This window comes from Chiloscyllium punctatum, chromosome 12 (assembly GCF_047496795.1).
Source record: "Chiloscyllium punctatum isolate Juve2018m chromosome 12, sChiPun1.3, whole genome shotgun sequence".
NCBI lineage: Eukaryota > Metazoa > Chordata > Chondrichthyes > Orectolobiformes > Hemiscylliidae > Chiloscyllium > Chiloscyllium punctatum.
In genome coordinates, this window is record NC_092750.1 from 24,881,702 (window position 1) to 24,903,151 (window position 21,450).

The window sequence follows — 21,450 nt, forward strand, 5'->3', positions numbered from 1 at the left end:
AAGCTGGGCATATTTTCAGTCAGGGTGGACCCAGTGCTTTCCTACCCATTCTTGATTCAAACCTCATACAATGGTACATGGGAGAGTATCAAAAGTGGAAATTCATCTGCCATTTTAAAAAGTAATCATGAGCAGTTGAGTTTATTAGCAAGCCAACAGTATGCTGGTGAAAATAAACTGCTAACCTGACTATTATATGGTTGGCATGGGCAATCAAAACTCGCTAATCAGGCAGAAGTCTTTTTAACTACTTTGTAAAAGGTGAGGGGGAGGTGCTGTATGTTATGGCAAGATGGAACTACTCCCAAAATATTGGGCCATCTTCATTTGTTGTTGTCCACCTCGCTAAAAAGCCCTCCCACCAGGTTCCCCAATCCCCCCTCATCCAACATCCCAGAATGATCTTTGTCCAAGCTGATGAATGTCTTCTTTCCAGAGGCTCTTTGTTGTGCTCACATTGTCCATTACTCAGTTACAGCTCTTTCTAGAGCTGCGACTTAACAAGAGGGCAGAACTTATTCCCATTAATGGGCACAAGTCCGATGCCTCCTCAATGCTCTCCAGACCCACCTTGTTGAACATTGGCTGGTGCAGCGCTGACGTTTCTAGGATCTCTCCTTGTAAAATTCAATTTGTAGTTTATAGTGTGTTGGACTGTCAGCAGCAAAGAAATTAAAAGAAAATGAACTGTATTTGGTTTCTTAGTACTTATTTCAGTTTACTTTAACAAATACAAATGTTATTTTTGTCGAACCAAGTACTGGCAGAATTTGCGAATGACACAATACATTAAAAAGGCATTCTGAGTTGATATCAGAAACTTAGCATAAACACATGTTTTATATTTGTTTGATAACTTCCAGGTACCCATTAGATAGGTTTATTTGCTATGGAATAATTTATAGGTTGCAGGTGCACACTATTTCCTGTTACCTTTCCATAGGCTTTGAAATAGTTTAACATGCCAGATATTTTTGTGAAGGCAGGGGAGAAAATGCATCTTCAAACAGAACAGACCATGACAGGAAAGACCAGAGGTCAATCCAGTGAAAAGCACACACTTAGTTTGAAGCTAGAAAACTGATTTGAAGCCCTGACTGAACTCAGTCATCCTGTGATTTTTACTAATATAGAATCTACAAGAAGAAATTGAATGATATGAAATGAAATGATTTTTTTTAATGGGCTATGATTGGTAATTCAGATGTCCTGAATCAACCAAGATATCTGAATCAACCAAAATGTGACTAAATGTTTCAAATTTGAAACAAATATCAGTATTGCTGCTTTCTGTAAATATTGATTATTTCCATCTTGGAATGTGACTTGCTTGCGTGTGCTTAAGCTCTCAGCTGGTCAACAGATGTGAAGATCATTGACTTAGAATGAACAGAGCAACTAGCAGTTTTAATTAAAGTGGAGGAATAGTCTCATGGGGAATTTTAGTTTCGCAGTTTATCACATGCATTCTCAAATGAAAAGAAACTCATTTTTTTAAACTGTGTCCAAATAGGTAATTTCTTTCTATATGGCAATACAGCAATGGTAGGAATTTTGTACTGCAAATCCTTGATGACAACTGACTAACCTGCGATAGAATTGTCTACTGTGATCTGTCATCCGTATATTTGTGTTTTTCTTGTAAAACACACTTCAGAGCTTTCAGTGGCATTAATTTATTATAATTATGTTTGTGCCTCTGATACATAAATGTTTCATTTAATAAATATAAATCCAATTAGTCTACTTTCCATATTTTTCAGACACTCTTTGAAATAGCAGGAATTTGCATCATTGAAAGCAGTAAGGTTTGTGATGGTCTTGTAGTTTAAATAAATTTTAAAGTTGAGTTGTCCTTGATGTTGGTTATGTGGTTTGTTGGCTGCTGAAAAGAATTGTTGGAAAAGAAGGAATTAGCGTATATCTATAGATTGTGAAATATGCTTTTGCATATATCCAACAAATAAGTGAATCTCTGTTTTCAGCCATGACATTCCATAATCACAATAGTAGTCAGCCCCAATTTTCTATCCCATAATGGTATATTTTACTGATCTTACAACTGGGCACAATGGATCAAGTTGGTGATACAGACTGTGCTGCAAAAATGCACAGGAGTTTAAGACATACCCACACTAGGGCACAAAATGGTTTCCTTTTTGAGGGCTCATCTTGACGACTGCTTTTTGATTTTGGGAGGCTGCTCCTTGGTTTTAAGGGGCTACTTTTTCATTCTCTCTGTCCCTTGTATCAGGTGATACAGGAGGAAGCGAGGACTGCAGATGCTGGAGATCAGAGTCAAAAATGTGGCGCTGGAAAAGCACAGTAGGTCAGGCAGCATCCGAGAAGCGGGAGAGTCGACATTCTTCCTGATGAAAAGCTTATGCTCGAAATGTCGACTCTCCTGCTCCTTGGATGCTACCTGCCCAGCTGTGCTTTTCCAGCTATCAGGTGATGCAGTCAAGTTGTAACATTAAATTATGTAACGTGCGTCCTTAATTAAAATCAGAGTTGCATTCTTGCAAATTGCCACTTATATGAAAAAACTTTCAGTGAAAATATCAACTCTCATTGGAATCATTGTTAAAACTTGAGATATAGTTTGTAGGGTTTTCCTTAGCAGAAACAAATTGAGATACTTGGCTTTAAATGGCTAAATTGCCCAATTAATTGAGTAAAACATGCTATGTTAATTTAGTGTGAATTACATAGAACATAGACATAGAACATAGAAAAATACAGCTCAGTACAGGCCCTTCAGCCCTCGATGTTGCGCTGACCGAAGCCTACCTAACCTTCACTAGCCCAATAACCTCCATATGCTTGTCCAATGCCCGCTTAAATGACCATAAAGAGGTAGAGTCCACCACTCCTACTGGCAGGGCATTCCATGAACTCACAACCCGCTGAGTTAAAAATCTACCACAAGTCCATCAGGAAGTGGTCAGCACGTAGCGTCCTTGAGACCCTTCGGGAAAAGGAGAGGGCGGATCCTGTCGAGCGGTTCCCTGAGCAGACTGTCAAAGCCATTTGGCAGAATGCCTCATCGCCAGAACTTTCCAACAAGCACCAAGACGTGGCTTGGCTGGTGGTGAGAAGGGCTCTGCCTGTGAGATCCTTTATGCACGCCCGGACTCTCTGCCGCACCGCACGCTGCCCTCGAAGTGGCTGCGGGGGGGACGAGACTGTCACACACCTCCTTCTGGAATGTGCCTATGCAGAGGAAGTCTGGAGAGGAATGCAGTGGTGCTTGTCGAGGTTCGTCCCGAGCAGCGCCGTGACGCGGGACTCCGTGCTCTACGGCCTGTTCCCCGGGACTCACACCGAGACGAACATTAACTGCGCCTGGAGGATCATCAACTCGGTGAAGGACGCTCTCTGGGCGGTCCGAAACCTGTTGATCTTCCAGCTGAAGGAGTTGACCCCGACCGAGTGTTGCAGACTGGCACATTCCAAGGTCCAAGACTACGTGTTGAGGGACGCGCTGAAGCTTGGGGCAACTGCCGCCAAGGCGCGGTGGGGAAAGACCACCGTGTAAGATCGGCCTGCCGAAAGAAGAACAGGGGGCCCATACAGACGTTTTTTTGGGCTCTGCTGATGCCTCAGCCAAATATATGTATATATACAAGATTGAAAAAATGCACAGGATTGTAAAGGACAAGAATAAAGTCGAATCTGTGTTTGTAAATATGGACATATGTATGGCATGATCCAATGTACAGACCATCAAATCATTTATGAATAAAGTATATTTTTGAAATAAAAAAAATACCTACCACCCCTTAATTTAAAGCTGTGTCCCCTAGTAACAGCTGACTTCATTAGTGGAAAAAGGTTCTCACTGTCAACCCTATCTAAACCCCTAATCATCTTGTACACCTCTATCAAATCTCCCCTAAACCTTCTTTTCTCCAATGAGAACAGCCCCAAGTGCCTCAGCCTTTCCTCATACGATCTTCCTACTATGCCAGGCAACATCCTGGTAAACCTCCTCTGCACTCGTTCCAATGCCTCCACATCCTTCCTATAATATGGCGACCAAAACTGCACACAATACTCCAGATGAGGCCGCACCAGAGTCTTATACAACTGCAACATGACCTCAGAACTCCGGAACTCAATTCCTCTACCAATAAAGCCCAGTACACCATATGCCTTCTTCACAGCACTATTTACCTGGGTGGCAACTTTCAAAGATCTGTGTACATGGACATCAAGATCCCTCTGCTCATCCACACTACCAAGTAGTCTACCATTAGCCCAGTAATCCATCTTCTTGTTACTCCTACCAAAGTGAATGACTTCACACTTAGCTACATTGAATTCCATTTGCCACCTTACTGCCCAGCTCTGCAACTTATCTATATCCCGCTGTAACCTGCCACATCCTTCTTCGCTGTCCACAACTCCACCGACTTCCGTGTCATCCGCAAACTTGCTCACCCAGCCTTCAAGCCCCTCCTCCAGGTCATTTATAAAAATGACAAACAGCAATGGTCCCAAAACAGATCCTTGTGGAACACCGCTAGTAACTGCACTCCAAGATGAACCTATACCATCAACTACTACCCTCTGTCTCCTTCCAGCCAGCCAATTCCTAATCCAAACCTCTAATGCACCCTCAATGCCATACCTCTGTAGTTTTTGCATTAGCCTGCCATGGGGTACCTTATCGAACGCCTTGCTGAAATCCATATACACCACATCTACTGCTTTACCCTCGTCCACTTCCTTGGTCACCTTCTCAAAGAATTCAATAAGGTTTGTGAGGCACGACCTGCCCTTCACAAAACCATGCTGACTATCCTTGATCACATTATTCCTTTCCAGATGTTCATAAATCCTATCCCTTACAATTCTCTCTAAGACTTTGCCCACAACAGAAGTGAGGCTCACCGGCCTATAGTTACTAGGGTTATCCCTACTCCCCTCCTTGAACAAGGGGGACCACATTCGCTATCCTCCAGTCTTCTGGCACTATTCCCGTAGACAACGACGACATAAAAATCAAGGCCAATGGCTCCGCTCTCTCCTCTTTAGCTTCTCAGAGAATCCTAGGATAAATGCCATCAGGCCCAGGGAACCTATCTATTTTCATCCTTTCCAGAATTTCCAACACCTCTTCCCTACATACCTCAAAGCCGTCCATTCTAATTAAATGTGACTCAGTATTCACATCGGCAACAATATCCTGTTCCTGAGTGAATACTGACAAAAAGTATTGATTTAGTGTCTCACCAATCTCCTCTGCCTCCACACACAACTTCCCACTACTATCCTTGACTGGACCGATACCTACCCTAGTCATCCTTTTCTTCCTGACATACCTTTCCCTAATCCTACCAACTAAGGACTTTTCATGTCCCCTTCTCGCTGCTATTAGCTCTCTCTTTAGATCTTTCCTGGCTACCTTATAACTCTCAATCGCCCCAACTGAACCTTCACGCCTCATCTTTACATAGGCCGCCCTCTTCCCTTTCACAAGGGATTCCAATTCCTTGTTAAACCACGGCTCCCTCACAAGACCCTTTACTCCCTGCCTGACTGGTACATACTTAGCAAGGACACCCATTAGCTGTTCCTTGAACAATCTCCACATATCATTTGTGTTCTTCCCTTGAAGCCTATTTTTCCAATCCACGCATCCTAAGTCATGCCTCGCCGCATAATAATTTCCCTGCCCCCAGCTATAACTGTTGCCCTGCAGTGCACACTTATCCCTCTCCATCACTAGAGTAAAAGTCACCGAGTTGTGGTCACTGCCCCCGAAGTGCTCACCTACCTCCAAGTCTAACACCTGGCCTGGTTCATTACCGAGAACCAAATCCAGTACAGCTTCACCTCTTGTTGGCCTGTCTACATATTGTGTCAGGAAACCCTCCTGCACATTGGACAAACACCGACCCATCTAACGAACTCGAGCTTTGGCTTTCCCAGTCAATATCTGGGAAGTTAAAGTCCCCCATAACAACCACCCTGCTACTTTCACTCTTCTCCTGAATCATCCTCACAATACTTTCCTCTACTTCTCTCGGACTATTAGGAGGCCTGTAGAAAACTCCTAACAGGGTGACCTCACCTTTCCTATTTCTAACCTCCGCCCAAACTACCTCAGATGACAAGTCTTCCTCCATCACCCTTTCTACTGCTGTAATACTATCCTTGACAAGCAATGCCACACCTCCCTCTCTTTTACCCCCATCTCTGACCCTACTAAAACATTTAAACCCTGGAACCTGCAACAGCCATTCCTGTCCCTGTTCTACCCACGTCTCTGTAATGGCCACAACATCGAAGTCCCAGGTACCAACCCATGCTGCAAGCTCACCTACCTTATTTCTTATACTTCTGGCATTGAAGTATACACACTTCAAGCCATCTTCCTGTTTACAGGCACCCTCCTTCGAGATCGATGCCTTGTTCCCAACCTCCCTACACTCAAGGTCCTGTACCCTAAAGCTACACTCCAGGTTCCCATGCCCCTGCAGAGTTAGTTTAAACCCTCCCAAAGAGCACTAGCAAACCTCCCCCCAAGGATACTGGTGCCCCTCAGGTTCAGGTGTAGACCATCCTGTTTATAGAGGTCCCACCTTCCCCAGAAAGAACCCCAGTTATCCAAATACCGGAATCCCTCCCTCCTGCACCACCCCTGTAGCCACCCATTTAACTCTTCTCTCTCCCTATTCCTCGACTCTCTATCATGTGGCATGGGTAACAAACCAGAGACAACAACTCTGTTCGTTCCAGCTCTGAGCTTCCAACCTAGCTCCCTGAAAGCCTGTCTAACATCCTCACCCCTCTTCCTACCTATGTCGTTGGTGCCAACGTGGACCACGATCTGGGGCTGCTCCCCCTCCCCCTTAAGGACCCAGAAAACACGATCAGAGACATCACGTACCCTTGCACCTGGGAGGCAACATACCAATCGTGAGTCTCTGTCGCCCTCGCAAAACCGCCTATCTGTGCCCCTCACTATTGAGTCCCCAATAACTATCGCTCTTCCTTTCACCACCCTTCCCTTCTGAGCAACGGGGACAGGCTCCGTGCCAGAGGCCTGAACCTCGTTGCTTACCCCTGGTAAGTCATCCCCCCCACAAGTATCCAAAACGGTATACTTGTTCTTGAGGGGAATGACCACAGGGGGTCCCTGCACTGGCTGCTTCCTCCCACTCCCCCTCACTGTCACCCATCTCTCTATAACGTTCGGAGTAACTACTTCCCTAAAGCTCTGATCTATGACCACCTCTGCCTCCCGAATAATCCGCAGTTCATCCAACTCCAGCTCCAGTTCCCTAACACGGTCTTGGAGGAGCTGGAGATGGGTGCACTTCTTGCAAGTGTAATCAGGAGGGACGCTAATGGCTTCTCTCACCTCATTCATGTTGCAAGAGGAACATTGCACTGCCTTTGCTGCCATCCCTCTAAAAGGTAAACTTTAAAAAATAGATCTAAAGAAACAAACAAGCAAAATGCAGCACTTACCTGCTTATCACAATGGGTCGTATTATTAGGTTAGAGGAGGAGGGTGGGTGGGAGGCTCTACCCCTGTAGTGCCTCGGGTTCCTCGCCTGCGCGCTTTTATAAGAAAAAAAACCTTCCCAGGTTAGCTAGTGCGACACCAGCTTCCAGGTCCGCTAGGCGCTTAAAAAAAACTTTAAATTTTAGCCGTTAAAAAAACAATAACTGGACTATACCGCGACTTAAAAAAAACACCATCAGACAGCCGTTACCTCCTCCGCCCAGAGAGTTATCTGTGTTATGCTTTATTTGTTATATCAAAATGGCAGCCAACCACATTTCGTATAGATGATTCACATTTTATACGTCGATGCCCATTTTTGGAATGATTTTTACAGGCTTCAAAGGTGGACTTCAAAATCGATATCTCAGATATCCCTTATCATTAGCAATACTTAGGACTCAGGTTCAGCATTTCACTTTTTGTGAAGGGAAATAAAATTCAATTTTAATAATATCTAGACAAAACAGTACACTGGTTTGACAGTCATTTGTTGAGAATATAAGTTGACAGTTTCAATGTCTGTTTCCAAAGACAGAAGTGAATTGGCAGGGTATTGAAAAAAAAATCATTAGTTGGGGCAAGTTGCTAAATTTCAGAGTTTTAATCAATCCATAAGATCTTCTACACTTGAATCATTTAATTTAGAAGAGATTAAAGCAACTTAGTTAGACAATCTCAAGGTTTCAAGGAAGAATTGTGATGGTTTTAACAGAGGAAAATTACATTTCAACAATTCATTTGAGAAGGTTGAACAAGTAGCTCACACTATGGATAAAAGAGAGCCTGTAGACATACTATATTTGGATTTCTAAAGAGGGAGAATTTTGGTAATTGAAAAGGTAATTATGAATATTGAAAGCTCATGGTGTAATGGCTAACATTTTGACATGGATATTGGCTGGCTGGCAGAAAACTGTGTGTTAAATTATCTGCCTAATTTAATAGAATGTGATGAATGAAGTCTTGCAGGGATATGAGCTCAAATATTTAGAATTTCTATCAGAGATATAAATGTGGGGGATGAAGGAATGACAGTTAAATTTGCAGATAATCTGAAGATAGGTAGGAAAGTATTAAGAACATAGAAGGAAATTGCAGACAGATACGAATAGGTTGAGAAAATTATCTAACAGATGAAGTATAACATGGGAAAATGTGAAGTTGTTCATTTTGGAAAAGAAGAATTAAAACACAGTGTATTATTTAAGCAGAGAATGACTGCAGAATCACAAGATGTGGACGGATTAAGGTATTCTTGTCCATAAGTCTCAAAACGCAAGCATACAGGCACAGTATGTAATCAAGAGGCTAACAGGATTTGATCCTTCATAACGAGAGGAACTAAACATAAAATAAGAGCTATGCTTAAGTTATACAAGACATTGGTGAGATGACATCTCAAATATTGTGTGCAATTGTGGGACTCCTTATTTTAAGAAGGATGTAAATGCATAGGAGGCCGTTCAGAGAAGGTTTACTAAATTGACACTGGGAATGAATAAGTTGTCTCATGAGGATAAGTTGGAGAGACTCAGTTTGTTTCCACTAGAGTTCAGAAGAATGTGATGAGTGACACAGTTGAAAAATATATGATTCTGAATGTTCAAGGTGGACGTGAACAGGATGTTTCCTCCTATGGGTTAAAAAGGGGCACTGTTTTAAAATCAGAGTTGCCCTTTCAGGGCAGAGATGCAAAGAATTTTCTGTTTGGAACTCTACCTCAGTGGGTAGTGGAAGCAGAGTCATTGAACATTTTTAAGACACAAGTGGGGAAGGCCACTTAGGACTGAGATGTGAAATTTCTTCACCCTGAAGAGTGGTGAGCCTGTGAAATTATTTGCCACAGAAAGCGCTTGAGGCCCGAACATTTAATGTTTTCCACAAAGGAGTTAGATGTCATTCTTAAGGCTAAAGTGCTCAAAGCGTATGGGAGCAAGCAGGTAAGAATAATGAGTTGATTGAACAACCGTGATCATATTGAACGGCAAAGCAAGCTCAAACGCTGAATGGCCTTCTGTTCTTATTTTCTATGTTTGTATGTTCCACGTGTCTGTGCTGCACTGGGAATTGTACATGGTTATGCCTATTTGAGTAAGAATCAGAAATATGATCAATAGTTCCAGAAATTTCTGGCACACTGTTGTAATCTGTCTTATAGCAGTAGGAAATTATTAGTAGTAATTATCAGCAACATTTCTTGATTTTTGAAAAGTTATCACGTTTCCACATTTAACTTTTAATTGCTAAACTGAAAAGTCTTCTGGGCTTTCTCTGATAGTAGAAATCTGGGCTTTTCTTCTGTTTTTTCAAAGTTATGATCCGAATTGATATTATTCTAAACAAGTCAGATCCCAAACTGAAATCCAGATTGAGACATTTTTTTTTAATTTAACAAGGTTGTCTTTCACAGAAACAAGTACACAATGCTGCAGATATTATCAATGAAAGCTTATTACGCAAAAGAAGAGGAAATAAAATATATTTTACCAAGCTATTTATGTTATTGTAAAATTTGCAAGATTGCAATACACACAGTAAAAATGGAAGATCATCTATCCAAACATCATCAGTTTATAGGACTTGAACACCAGAGAGAGTTTGCTTTTCTATCATATCTATCGAGTTAACTGTTTCTTTCAGTTCCTGGTCTTGAGAGTTTGATAGCTGCTTCCTTGATTTGCTACACAACTGAACTTAGATTTTCTAAACTTTGAATGACCCTCAGATTTCTAACCAAGCATTTTTGATCTGGAACTTTTTAAACTGAAATCATTTCACTGAGATAGTTGATTCCCTAACAGTTCTAAACTATCTCCTTCCTTCAGGAGGAACTGTTTCGCACATTTAACTTCCAGCAAAATCTTTGTAAACTGAACCCAAAATTTTTCCCAAGTTACAGAATTTTCTCCAAATGAAAAGAACAATTCTGGCTATTTCTAAACGCAAAGCTCCTCGATATTTACTCTTACTGCTCTTAAACTCTCCCAATGCAAACAAATTCCTAACTTCAACCTCATGAAGTCTTATTATAGTAGTTTTTTTTAAATTGTGGCTCCGCAAATACTGACACAATAATCATTAAACTTCTCCGTCCCACCCCATTCACACAAATCAAAACTCATATGCCAGTAGTTTAAAATCCAAACTCTGAAATAAATTATCTTAAAATATGTAAACTACCCACCTTGTGTCACATAGTGTATGACTTACCATCACCAAGAGTTTATAAGGGTATGTTCAGACACTGAAAAAGAGCCACACTTTTCATTTTTAGGCAAAACCTTGAAAATAGCTCCGTTCTTCACCAAGAATTATTCATTCAGGAAAGAAAATTGAGCAACAAATTTCGTGGTTGATTTTAAAAATCAGTTGACACAAATGTATCAATTAAAATAAATTCTAACAGTTTTGAATGAAATGTTTGGGATAATTAGACACTGGAAGGAACGAAATGAAAAATTATTAATGCCCAATATATAATGTAACAATAAAAGGCTAGAAATTCCAAATGGCGAAGTTTATTATACAGATATACAGGACACTACTTTGTATGTTTTATGTTAATGCTAATCGGTTTGAGTACAAGATAGACAGCACACACAGGACTATAATATGAGTAATATGTATTGAGTTTTAACAATTAAAATTTCCAACTAGCATTCCCACTTTAAATAATTAAGTCTTTATTTATTGCCATATTAATAAATTGGCCCCTCAGCGCAACCCCTGTATAGTAGAATATCCAAGTCTATGTCAGATGAAATGTATGAAGGAAATTTTTGAAGTATTGGTTTGAGAGTGTGTCTTGCAAAACTAGAACTGAACAGTGTGGCCTATCTGAAGTCTTGCTTAGCCCAATAAAATAAGTATTTCATATTTTGAGAATTATTCCATGTAAAAACCAGCCTTTTAGATCTCCATGCAACAGTACAAGAAAGGAAAACACTGTTAGTGGGAGACATATGTAATAATCTCTGAAATGGAGAAGTTTTAATTTAATATTTGTATGGAACAAACAGAGCATTAATCATAAACTACAGAGTTTATTATACAGCTGCTCGCTTATGTGAACATACAACTTACTAAAGAAATTGAAATATTGTAGGAACTCAATATGTCACTATTAATGACATTGGACTATTCTGCAAAAAATCATTATGACAAAAGTTACCCTTGACTGACATGCTAGTTTTAAACTATCTTCTGTTTGTGTTTTAGACTGTTTTGGAGACAAATGTTTTAGACACTGGGTCAACTAACCTAAATCAACAAAAGAACGATTCAAACAACATTTTGGCATCAGATGAAAAACCCATTCCTCACTTAAGCCAGTTTCATCAGCAAGAAGGGAATGGTATCCCTTCAGCTCTTGCAAGTACTCTGGAGCACATTGTAGGACAGCTGGATGTTCTCACTCAGGTAAGTAACATCAGCAGCAGCACTTTCTCACAAATGAAATATTGAGAAATATTTCCCATCTGGATCAAGTTGAAGCAGTGTTCCTGTGTGTGTATGCAGGTTCCTGTGTGTGTAAGTCTGTACATTTCAACCCTCCAAATGTTCACTGTATCCAGATGATCCTGTGCATTTGGGCTCGTATCCCAGAAAATCTTCTGTGTTAAAGATATAGAATTTATGCCAATTCACAAGAACTACTCATGCATAATTCTTAAACAGATTTACGAAATTAAGATGGAATTGATAGATCATTGAAAAAACAGTCATCAAAGCAAGCAAGTCTAAGACCTGAGATATCCAGTATTAGCACCTCTTTAATTGTAGTGCCACAGTATTGTATTTGTAGTTTACAGGAGGAGTAAGTACTGTAAATGTTTAAATTATAACAATATGCATTGTAGCAAACAGCTTTAGTTTTAAAATATTTAGCAATGATTCCCATCTATAACAACAGCAATGTACTAATTTATTGTGTTTCCAACACAATTAAATATCCCAAGTTGTTTTGAAAATGTGTAAGTAACAGGCACCAAACAGAATAAGGGAAGTACCCAAACACTTAATGGCAAAGGTTCACTTTGAGAAGGCTTTCTGAAAGTGCTGATCATGAAACAAGGCAGAACAATATAGGAAGAGAATTCCAGAGTTAAGACTTAAGAATCATTCCAGGGTTAATGGTGTATTACGGATGAGCCTTGATTATTCAAAGGACATAGGCGGGGAGTATTTCGGTTGGTTAATTGAATTCCAGATAATCAAATATAGTTTAGCCAAGCATCAGGACCTTGCGATCTTGCCAGATAATCCGATGTTCAGATAATCAATTAAAATTCCTCTGTTTTAATACAATGGAGGAGTGATATAACCAACTTTGATGCAGAAGAGGGTGAATTCTGATACACCTGCTGGAGGAAATTACAGAGGTAGAGATAAGTGATAAAAAGAACCAAGTGTCCTTTAGAGTAATGGAGATATTTGCGGACTGACGTGCTTTGGAAATCAAACTTAGAATGAGATTGGGTGGTGTGGGGGATGGTGGGTTCCACTGGTCTGAATCAGATGGAACTTTTGCAGTCAAATTTGGGAAGCTGATCAAGATGACATTGGAAAACTGCAGCCTGCAGGTCACAAAGCCTCAACAAAAGAAACAAACAAATCTCAAGAAAAATGAGATCTTATCTGGTGTGGCACCGAGGTAAAGATTTAGACTGGGGCTATTTTTGGGAATAGAGCTACCTAAAGCAACTAAAGAGCCATTCAAGCAATGTGATCAAGTGAACTTTGTAAAAGATCTCATGTATGATTTGAAATCCAGCTCAATTAATTGGGACAGGTTGTTTATGAATAGCTTTATTTTGCATTAGCGCGCTCGGGTAAAGAAATGGAATCAGGATTAAGGATACAAGGTGCCTGCTGAAATGATTTAGATCATACCAATGTTTAACTGGGCTTATTCTTTATATATACTGCTTAGTATCATATAGATTTGGGTTTTTTAACCCAAGGACAATCTGCCATACAAAGTTCTTTTATTAGCAGTTTTCATCCTAGTTGCTTCAATATTGTTGCTTCCCACATAAATCCAGGTCTTTCATTACCAGATCATTTTCTAAATTGATATTTGGTTGTGCTGGATCTTAGTTTGCCATTAATCACCAGCTCTTCCTTAGCTACTCAATGCCACATGTAATATAGATATCTGTTCACCCACAAGTGAAAACTACCTACAGATACTGTAAAACATTGCAGAAGCTTTCCTCAGGAAATTAAATGGATTAGTTGGGGGAGATTCCAAGCAATCCAATTGAATACCTAAAAACCTGTACAATTCAGCTTTGTTTTTTTTATTTTGTTATGTACTGTATCTGGAACTGCAAAAGTTAGTACAAAAGTCGTGCTCCTTGATCCAGACAACAGTTTGACTTTGGTTAGGAATAGATGAATTAGCCTTCCACAATGATTCATATTTTTTGCCTTCAGTGTACATTAGTTTTCAATTTGATAATGAAATCAGTTTAGCATTTTCCAATATAACGCAAGTGTAATGTCATGCACTGAAACATGATTTCGTTGATTTTAGCAGCAGATGTATTTGCATAATGATAACCAAGCCAGTGCGCTTGAAGCAAGTGTGCAGAAATAAGCTAAAACTAAATAGAAAACCAAACAATACCCCCTTTTTACAGAATTATTGATGCAAATTAATAGCTCACTAGTGCTGATTTAAATTACCACGTTTGATTTGGGCGAACAAATCTCTTTTTGAGGAATGTGTTCAATAATGTTTTTGAATAAGCTTTAGAGCATTGACACATAGAAATCCATTGCATGCTAAGTTACACTCATCAATACATTACCCTGTGAGCAGACCTCACCCATAGAGAATTAAATTTGAAACTTGTGAGCAGTTCCTGTGTTATAGCCTAGCAAGATTAAGTTATTTTTGTCAGTCAATTCTCCAAATCCTTTTCAGTGTCAAAAAATAAGGTTGACTTTTCATTTCGTAGTTTTATGAGCTTTCCAATTAATTGATCCTATGGTTTATTTTTCTTTAACGGACCATATTTCACATGCAATGCTTTTAACCAGGTTTATAAAATTAGTGGCGGTTCCAATAAATTCTCAGGCAAGCTTACTATCCTTTTCTGATTACTCAGAACACTTAGGCAGTGTCAGATCACTTATTTGATTTAATTGATCACTTATATTGTTTATGGATTGCAGTGCACCAGCTACTCTTCAGTTCAGGATGCAATTGTTGTATCACTTTAATGCAAGTAATAATATTAACTAGCTTAATGAGAACAGAATTTTAAATTAATACACATATGCATACACTCTTCAGAATTGGGTTACACCAAGGGAACTATCCTGTGCACCAGCATCAAATGGGTTTTTCCCTCCCCTTGGATTTTCAGCCCTCCTGGATTTCTCATGAAACTCTTGGAATTGAGAGTTGGTCTTCTGACCAGTACTAGTTAAAACCTGGAAGAAAAGACCATTTTTTGCCAGGGCTTCTCGGACAGACTTGAGAAGGGAAAATCCATTGTATACTTCGACTGATAACCAGAAGGTGGAAAAGACTGAATGGGGTAAGGAGGAGTAGTGTTAACTTAAATGTTGGCTTAGTAGAACAAAGAAAGACATGTTGAAGAAGCCCTTGTCTTGCTCTTAGCAGCAAAACGTGCAAGAACGCTGAATTTCAACCAACTAGGACAATTTATACGGTGGGAGGAAAGGATGCTGAGTGGATGACAAATTGGCTCTAATTGGCTGAGATGTTGCCATGCAGAAAGCAATAGGGGTCTGAAATAGAAGTTGCTGGAAAAGCTCAACAGGTCTGGCAGCATGTGAAGAGAAATCAAAGTTAGCGTTTCTGGTCTGGTGACCCTTCCTCAGAACTGATGGTAGCTAGGAAAATGGCATTTTATATGCAGAAGACAGGGTCGGGGAAGGGGTAAGGGGTAAGTGACAGGTAGGGATGTAGACCAAAGAGAGAAAAGAACAGTTGGACAGACAAAGGAGTCAATAACGACCTGGCTGGGAGGGTGAATAGCTATTAGTGAACACTGTTAGTGGGTAGATAGTGTGTAGTGACAGACTGTGTAATAACAAGGTTTAAAATGATTGAACTGGATATTGAATCCGAAGGGCTGCAGGGACCACCATTGCAAAGTGAGGTATTGTCCTGTCAGCTTCACTGGAGCACTGAAGTAAGGGAACAGTGTAGTGTGTTAAAGTGGCAGGCAACTGGAAGCTCAGGACCTTTATTGCAGGCAGAGCATATTCTGCAAAACGGTCACCCAGTCTATGCTTCACTTCAAAGAATCATAAGATCCCTACAGTATGGAAACAGGCCCTTTGGCCCAACAAGTTCACACTGATCCTCCGAAGAGTAATCCACCCAAACCCATTCCCCTATCCTATTACCCTACATTTACCCCTACCTAATGCACCTCACCACATCCCTGAACACTCTGGGTAATTTAGCATGACCAGTTTACCTGACCTGCACATCTTTAGATTGACGGAGGAAACCAGAGCACCAGGAGGAAACGCATGCAGACACTGGGAGAATATGCAAACTCCACACAGTCACTCGAGGCTGGAATTGAATCTGGGTCCATGGTTCTGTAAGGCAGCAATGCTAACCACTAGCCACCATTTTCTCAATGTAAAAGAGATAATACTGTGAGCAGTAAATGCAATAGACTATATTGTGAGAAGTGTTGCTTCAACTTGGAACATATGTTTGGGCCCTTGGACATTGAGGAGAGAGGAGGTAAATGGGTAAGTGTTACACTCGTGGTGGTTGCAGAGGAAGTGCCGTGGGGATGTGGGGAATTGTTGAGAGTGTCCCAAAGAGAACAGTCCCTGCAGAAGGTGGACAAGGGAGGGAAGGGAAGATATGTCTGGTGGTGGCGAAGGGTGGAAATGACAGCTGATGGTCTTCTGGATGGAGATGTGACATTACCAGTTCAGCTAAGTATTTTAAATTAGTTGATCACATTTGGCAATTTACAAATTGAAAATTGCCTGCTTAATCTCCCCAGTCCATTAACAAGCTCTTCAAGGAGTTTTACAGGACCTTAATTGGAGACAGCCTTGAATATGCTTAACAACCCAGTTATAACAGTTCTCTCAGCAAAGAATTCCATACATTAATTAGAGCCTTGTGTAGCTTTTGTGAAACCACCTACTTTTATATTCCATTCCCTTTGAAATAGAAGTCAACATTCCATTTGCTTTCCTTATTACCTGCTGAACGTGGTGTTACCTATTTGTGATTCATGAACTGAGGACCTCCCAAGTGCCTGCTTTCTGCAGCTTTGTCCATTTAACTAATCTTCACCTCCTCTATTATTCCTGCCAAAGTGCTTACTTTCACTTTTTTTCACATGATATTTCATCTGCCATGTTTTTGCCATCTCACTTAACCTTCCATCGGCTTCCGGAACCGCTCGGGCACCATTACCCACGCGGCCGCTGCAGCAACCACTGCCGCGAACTATGATGTCCCTTCCACCCCCACCATGCAGCCTCCGCAATTGCCGCCCAGACAACCGCCTCCACGATCGCCAGGAAGACCATCGCCGACAGATTCACGGGAACAACACCGTTTCTACCGTCGTCGCATGCACTTCCGCCCCCAGTGACGTCACTTACCTGCACAACGACCACGCCACATGCGTCTCCGCCCCCACGCCTAACCCCGCCCCCACTCCCAGCTCCAGCCCCACACCAGGTCCTATCTCCCAGCCCTGCCATATTTTCACCATCCCCCCAGACCTCCCTCTCTGAGGATGAAAGATCAGTCCTCAGCAGAGGCCTCACCTTCATCCCCCTACGCTCCAGGATTAACGAGTTCAACACGCGGCGAGACATCAAACAATTCTTCCGCTGCATTTGCCTCTGTGCCTACTTCTTCAACCAGGATTCTTGCCCACCCTCTGACGACCCCTTCTCCCGCCTCCAACACAGCCCATCCACCTGGACACCCCGTGCTGGCCTCTTACCCGCCCTCAATCTCTTCATAGCCAACTGCCGCCGCGACATTAACCCCCTCAACCTGTCCACCCCTTACCCACTCCAACCTCTCACCCTTGCAACGTACAGCCCTCCACTCCCTCCGCTCCAACCCCAACCTCACTATCAAACCAGCAGACAAGGGAGTCGCGGTAATAGTTTGGCGCACCGATTTTTACATTGCTGAGGCTAAACGCCAGCTCGCGGACACCTCCTCCGACTGCCCCCTTGACCACGACCCCACCTCCCACCACCAAACCATCATCTCCCAGACTATCCATAACCTCATCACCTCAGGGGATCTCCCATCTACTGCCTCCAACCTCATCGTCACACAACACTGCACCGCCCGTTTCTACCTCCTGCTCAAAATCCACAAACCTGACTGCCCCGGCCGACCCATTGTCTCTGCCTGCTCCTGCCCCACTGAACTCATCTCTGCATATCACTGTTCTGTCTCCCTTAGTCCAAGAACTCCCCACCTATGTTTGGGACACCACCCACGCCCTCCACCACCTCCCATGATTTTCGCTTCCCTGGCCTCCAACACCTTATCTTCACCATGGACAGTCCCTATACACCTCCATACCCCATCACAAAGGCCACAAAGCCCTCCGCTTCTTCCTTTCCCGCTGACTCAACCAGTACCTTTCCACTGACACCCTCCTTCGACTGACTGGACTGGTCCTCACTCTGAACAACTTCTCTTTCCAATCCTCCCACTTCCTCCAAACCAAAGGAGTAGCCATGGGCACCCGCGTGAGCCCCAGCTATGGGGTAAAAACAATGACTGCAGATGCTGGAAACCAGATTCTGGATTAGAGTGGTGCTGGAAGAGCACAGCAGTTCAGGTAGCATCCAAGGAGCTTCGAAATCGACGTTTCGGGCGAAAGCCCTTCATCAGGAATAAAGGCAGTAAACCTGAAGCGTGGAGAGATAAGCTAGAGGAGGGTGGGGAGAAAGTAGCATAGAGTTACAATGGATGAGTGGGGGAGGGGATGAAGGTGATAGGTCAGGGAGGAGAGGGTGGAGTGGATAGGTGGAAAAGGAGATAGGCAGGTAGGACATGTCCGGACAAGTCATGGGGACAGTGCTGAGCTGGAAGTTTAGAACTAGGGTGAGGTGGGGGAAAAGGGGAAATGAGGAAACTGTTGCAGTCCACATTGATGCCCTGGGGTTGAAGTGTTCCGAGGCGGAAGATGAGGCGTTCTTCCTCCAGGCGTCTGGTGGTGAGGGAGCGGCGGTGAAGGAGGCCCAGGACCTCCATGTCCTCGGCAGAGTGGGAGGGGGAGTTGAAATGTTGGGCCACAGGGCGGTGTGGTTGATTGGTGTGGATGTTCCCTAAAGCGCTGTGCTCGGAGGCGCCCAGTCTCCCCAATGTAGAGGAGACCACAACGGATACAATAAATGATTTGAGTGGATGTGCAAGTAAAACTTTGGATGTGGAAGGCTCCTTTAGGGCCTTGGGTAGAGGTGAGGGAGGAGGTGTGGGCGCAGGTTTTACAGTTCCTGCGGTGACAGGCGCAAGTGCCAGGATGGGAGGGTGGGTTGTTGGGTGGCGCGGACCTGACCAGGTAGTCACGGAGGGGACGGTCTTTGTGGAAGGCGGAAAGCGGAAAGGGGTGGGGAGGGAAATATATCCCTGGTGGTGGGGTCTGTTTGGAGGTGGCGGAAATGTCAGCGGATGATTTGGTTTATGCTAAGGTTGGTAGGGTGGAAGGTGAGCACCAGGGATGTTCTGTCCTTGTTACGGTTGGAGGGGTGGGGTCTGAGGGCGGAGGTGCGGGATGGAGACAAGATGCGTTGGAGGGCATCTTTAACCATGTGGGAAGGGAAATTGTGGTCTCTAAAGAAGGAGGCCATCTGGTGTGTTCTGTGGTGGAACTGGTCCTCCTGGGAGCAGATCCGGCGGAGGCGGAGGAATTGGGAATACGGGATGGCATTTTTTCAAGAGGTAGGGTGGGAAGAGGTGTAATCCAGGTGGCTGTGGGAGTCAGTGGGTTTGTAAAAAAAAATGTCAGTGTCAAGTCGGTCGTCATTAATGGAGATGGAGAGGTCCAGGAAGGGGAGGGAGGTGTCAGAGATAGTCCAGATAAATTTAAGGTCAGGGTGGAATGTATTGGTGAAGTTGATGAATTGCTCAATCTCATCGCGGGAGCACGAGGTGGCGCCAATGCAGTCATCAATGTAGTGGAGGAAGAGGTGGGGAGTGGTGCCGTTGTAATTACGGAAGATCAACTGCTCTACGTAGCCAACAAAGAGACAGGCACAGCTGGGGCCCATATGTGTGCCCATGGCTACCCCTTTGGTCTGGAGGAAGTGGGAGGATTCAAAGGAGAAATTGTTAAGGGTGAGGACCAATTCGGCCAAACGAATGAGAGTGTCGGTTGAAGGGTACTGTTGGGGACGTCTGGAGAGGAAAAAACGGAGGGCTTGGAGGCCCTGGTCATGGCGGATGGAGGTATAGAGGGATTGGATATCCATGGTGAAGATAAGATGTTGGGGGCCGGGGAAACGGAAGTCTCGGAGGAGGTGGAGGGCGTGGGTGGTGTCTCGAACGTATGTGGAGTTCCTGGACTAGGGGGGATAGGACAGTGTTGAGGTAGGTAGAGATGAGTTAAGACCATAAGACCATAAGACATAGGAGTGGAAGTAAGGCCATTCGGCCCATCGAGTCCACTCCGCCATTCGATCATGGCTGCTGGGCACTTCAACTCCACTTACCCGCATTCTCCCCGTAGCCCTTAATTCCCCGAGTTCAGTGGGGCAGGAGCATGCTAAGACAATGGGTCGGCCAGGGTGGTCAGGCTTGTGGATCTTGGGAAGGAGGTAGAACCGGGCAGTGCGGGGTTCCTGGACTATGAGGTTGGAAGCTGTGGGTGGGAGATCCCCTGAGGTGATGAGGTTCTGTATGGTCTGGGGGTTTGGTGATGGGGGTGGGGTCATGGTCGAGGGGGCAGTAGGAAGAGGTGTCCTCGAGTTGACGTTTGGCTTCAGCGGTGTAGAGGTCAGTGCGCCAGACGACCACTGCACCTCCTTTATCCGCTGGCTTGATGGTGAGGTTGGGATTGGAGCAGAGGGATTGGAGGGCTGCGCGTTGTGAGGGTGAGAGGTTGGAGTGAGGGAGGGACGTAGACAGGTTGAGGCGGTTAATGTCCCGGCGGCAGTTGGAAATTTTTTTTAGATTAGATTACTTACAATGTGGAAACAGGCCCTTCGGCCCAACAAGGCCACACCGACCCGCCGAAGCGCAACCCACCCATACCCCTACATTTACCCCTTACCTAACACTACGGGCAGTTTAGCGTGGCCAATTCACCTGACCTGCACATCTTTGGACTGTGGGAGGTAACCGGAGCACCCGGAGGAAACCCACGCAGACACGGGGAGAACGTGCAAACTCCACACAGACAGTTGCCCAAGGCGGGAACTGAACCCGGGGCTCTGGCGCTGTGAGGCAGCAGTGCTAACCACTGTGCCACCACTGTGCCACCCACTAATGAAGAGGTCGAGGGCAGGTAATAGGCCAGCGCGGGGTGTCCAGGCGGATGCAGTGTGTTGGAGGTGGGCGAAGGGGTCCTCTGATTGTGAAAATAAGCTCTGAGGCGGAGGCGACGGAAGAATTGTTTGATGTCACGGCGTGTATTAAATTCATTGATGCATGGACAGAGGGGGATGAAGGTGAGTCCTTTGCTGAGGACTGATCGTTCGTTCTTTGTCGGACATGTGGAACAGTCCATCTTCCACAGCTACACTGGCACCACCCCCCACCTTTTCCTCTGCTGCATCGATGACTGTATCGGTGCTACCTCGTGCTCCCACGAGGAGGTTGAACAGTTCATTCACTTTACTAACACCTTCCACCCTGACCTCAAATTTACCTGCACTGTCTCAGACTCCTCCCTCCCCTTTCTAGACCTCTCCATTTCTATCTCGGGCAACTG

The 21,450-nt window shown here is 43.7% G+C and overlaps 1 protein-coding gene across 1 annotated transcript in view; it reads left to right on the plus strand.

Moving 5' to 3' along the window:
* The window catches only part of LOC140483711 (uncharacterized), a 144,143-nt gene that overhangs the window by 109,606 nt on the left and 13,087 nt on the right, over positions 1–21,450 (plus strand). The window contains exon 10 of the mRNA XM_072582159.1: positions 11,741–11,941. Coding sequence (XP_072438260.1) covers positions 11,741–11,941 — 201 coding nt within the window. The remainder of the gene's footprint in view (positions 1–11,740; positions 11,942–21,450) is intronic.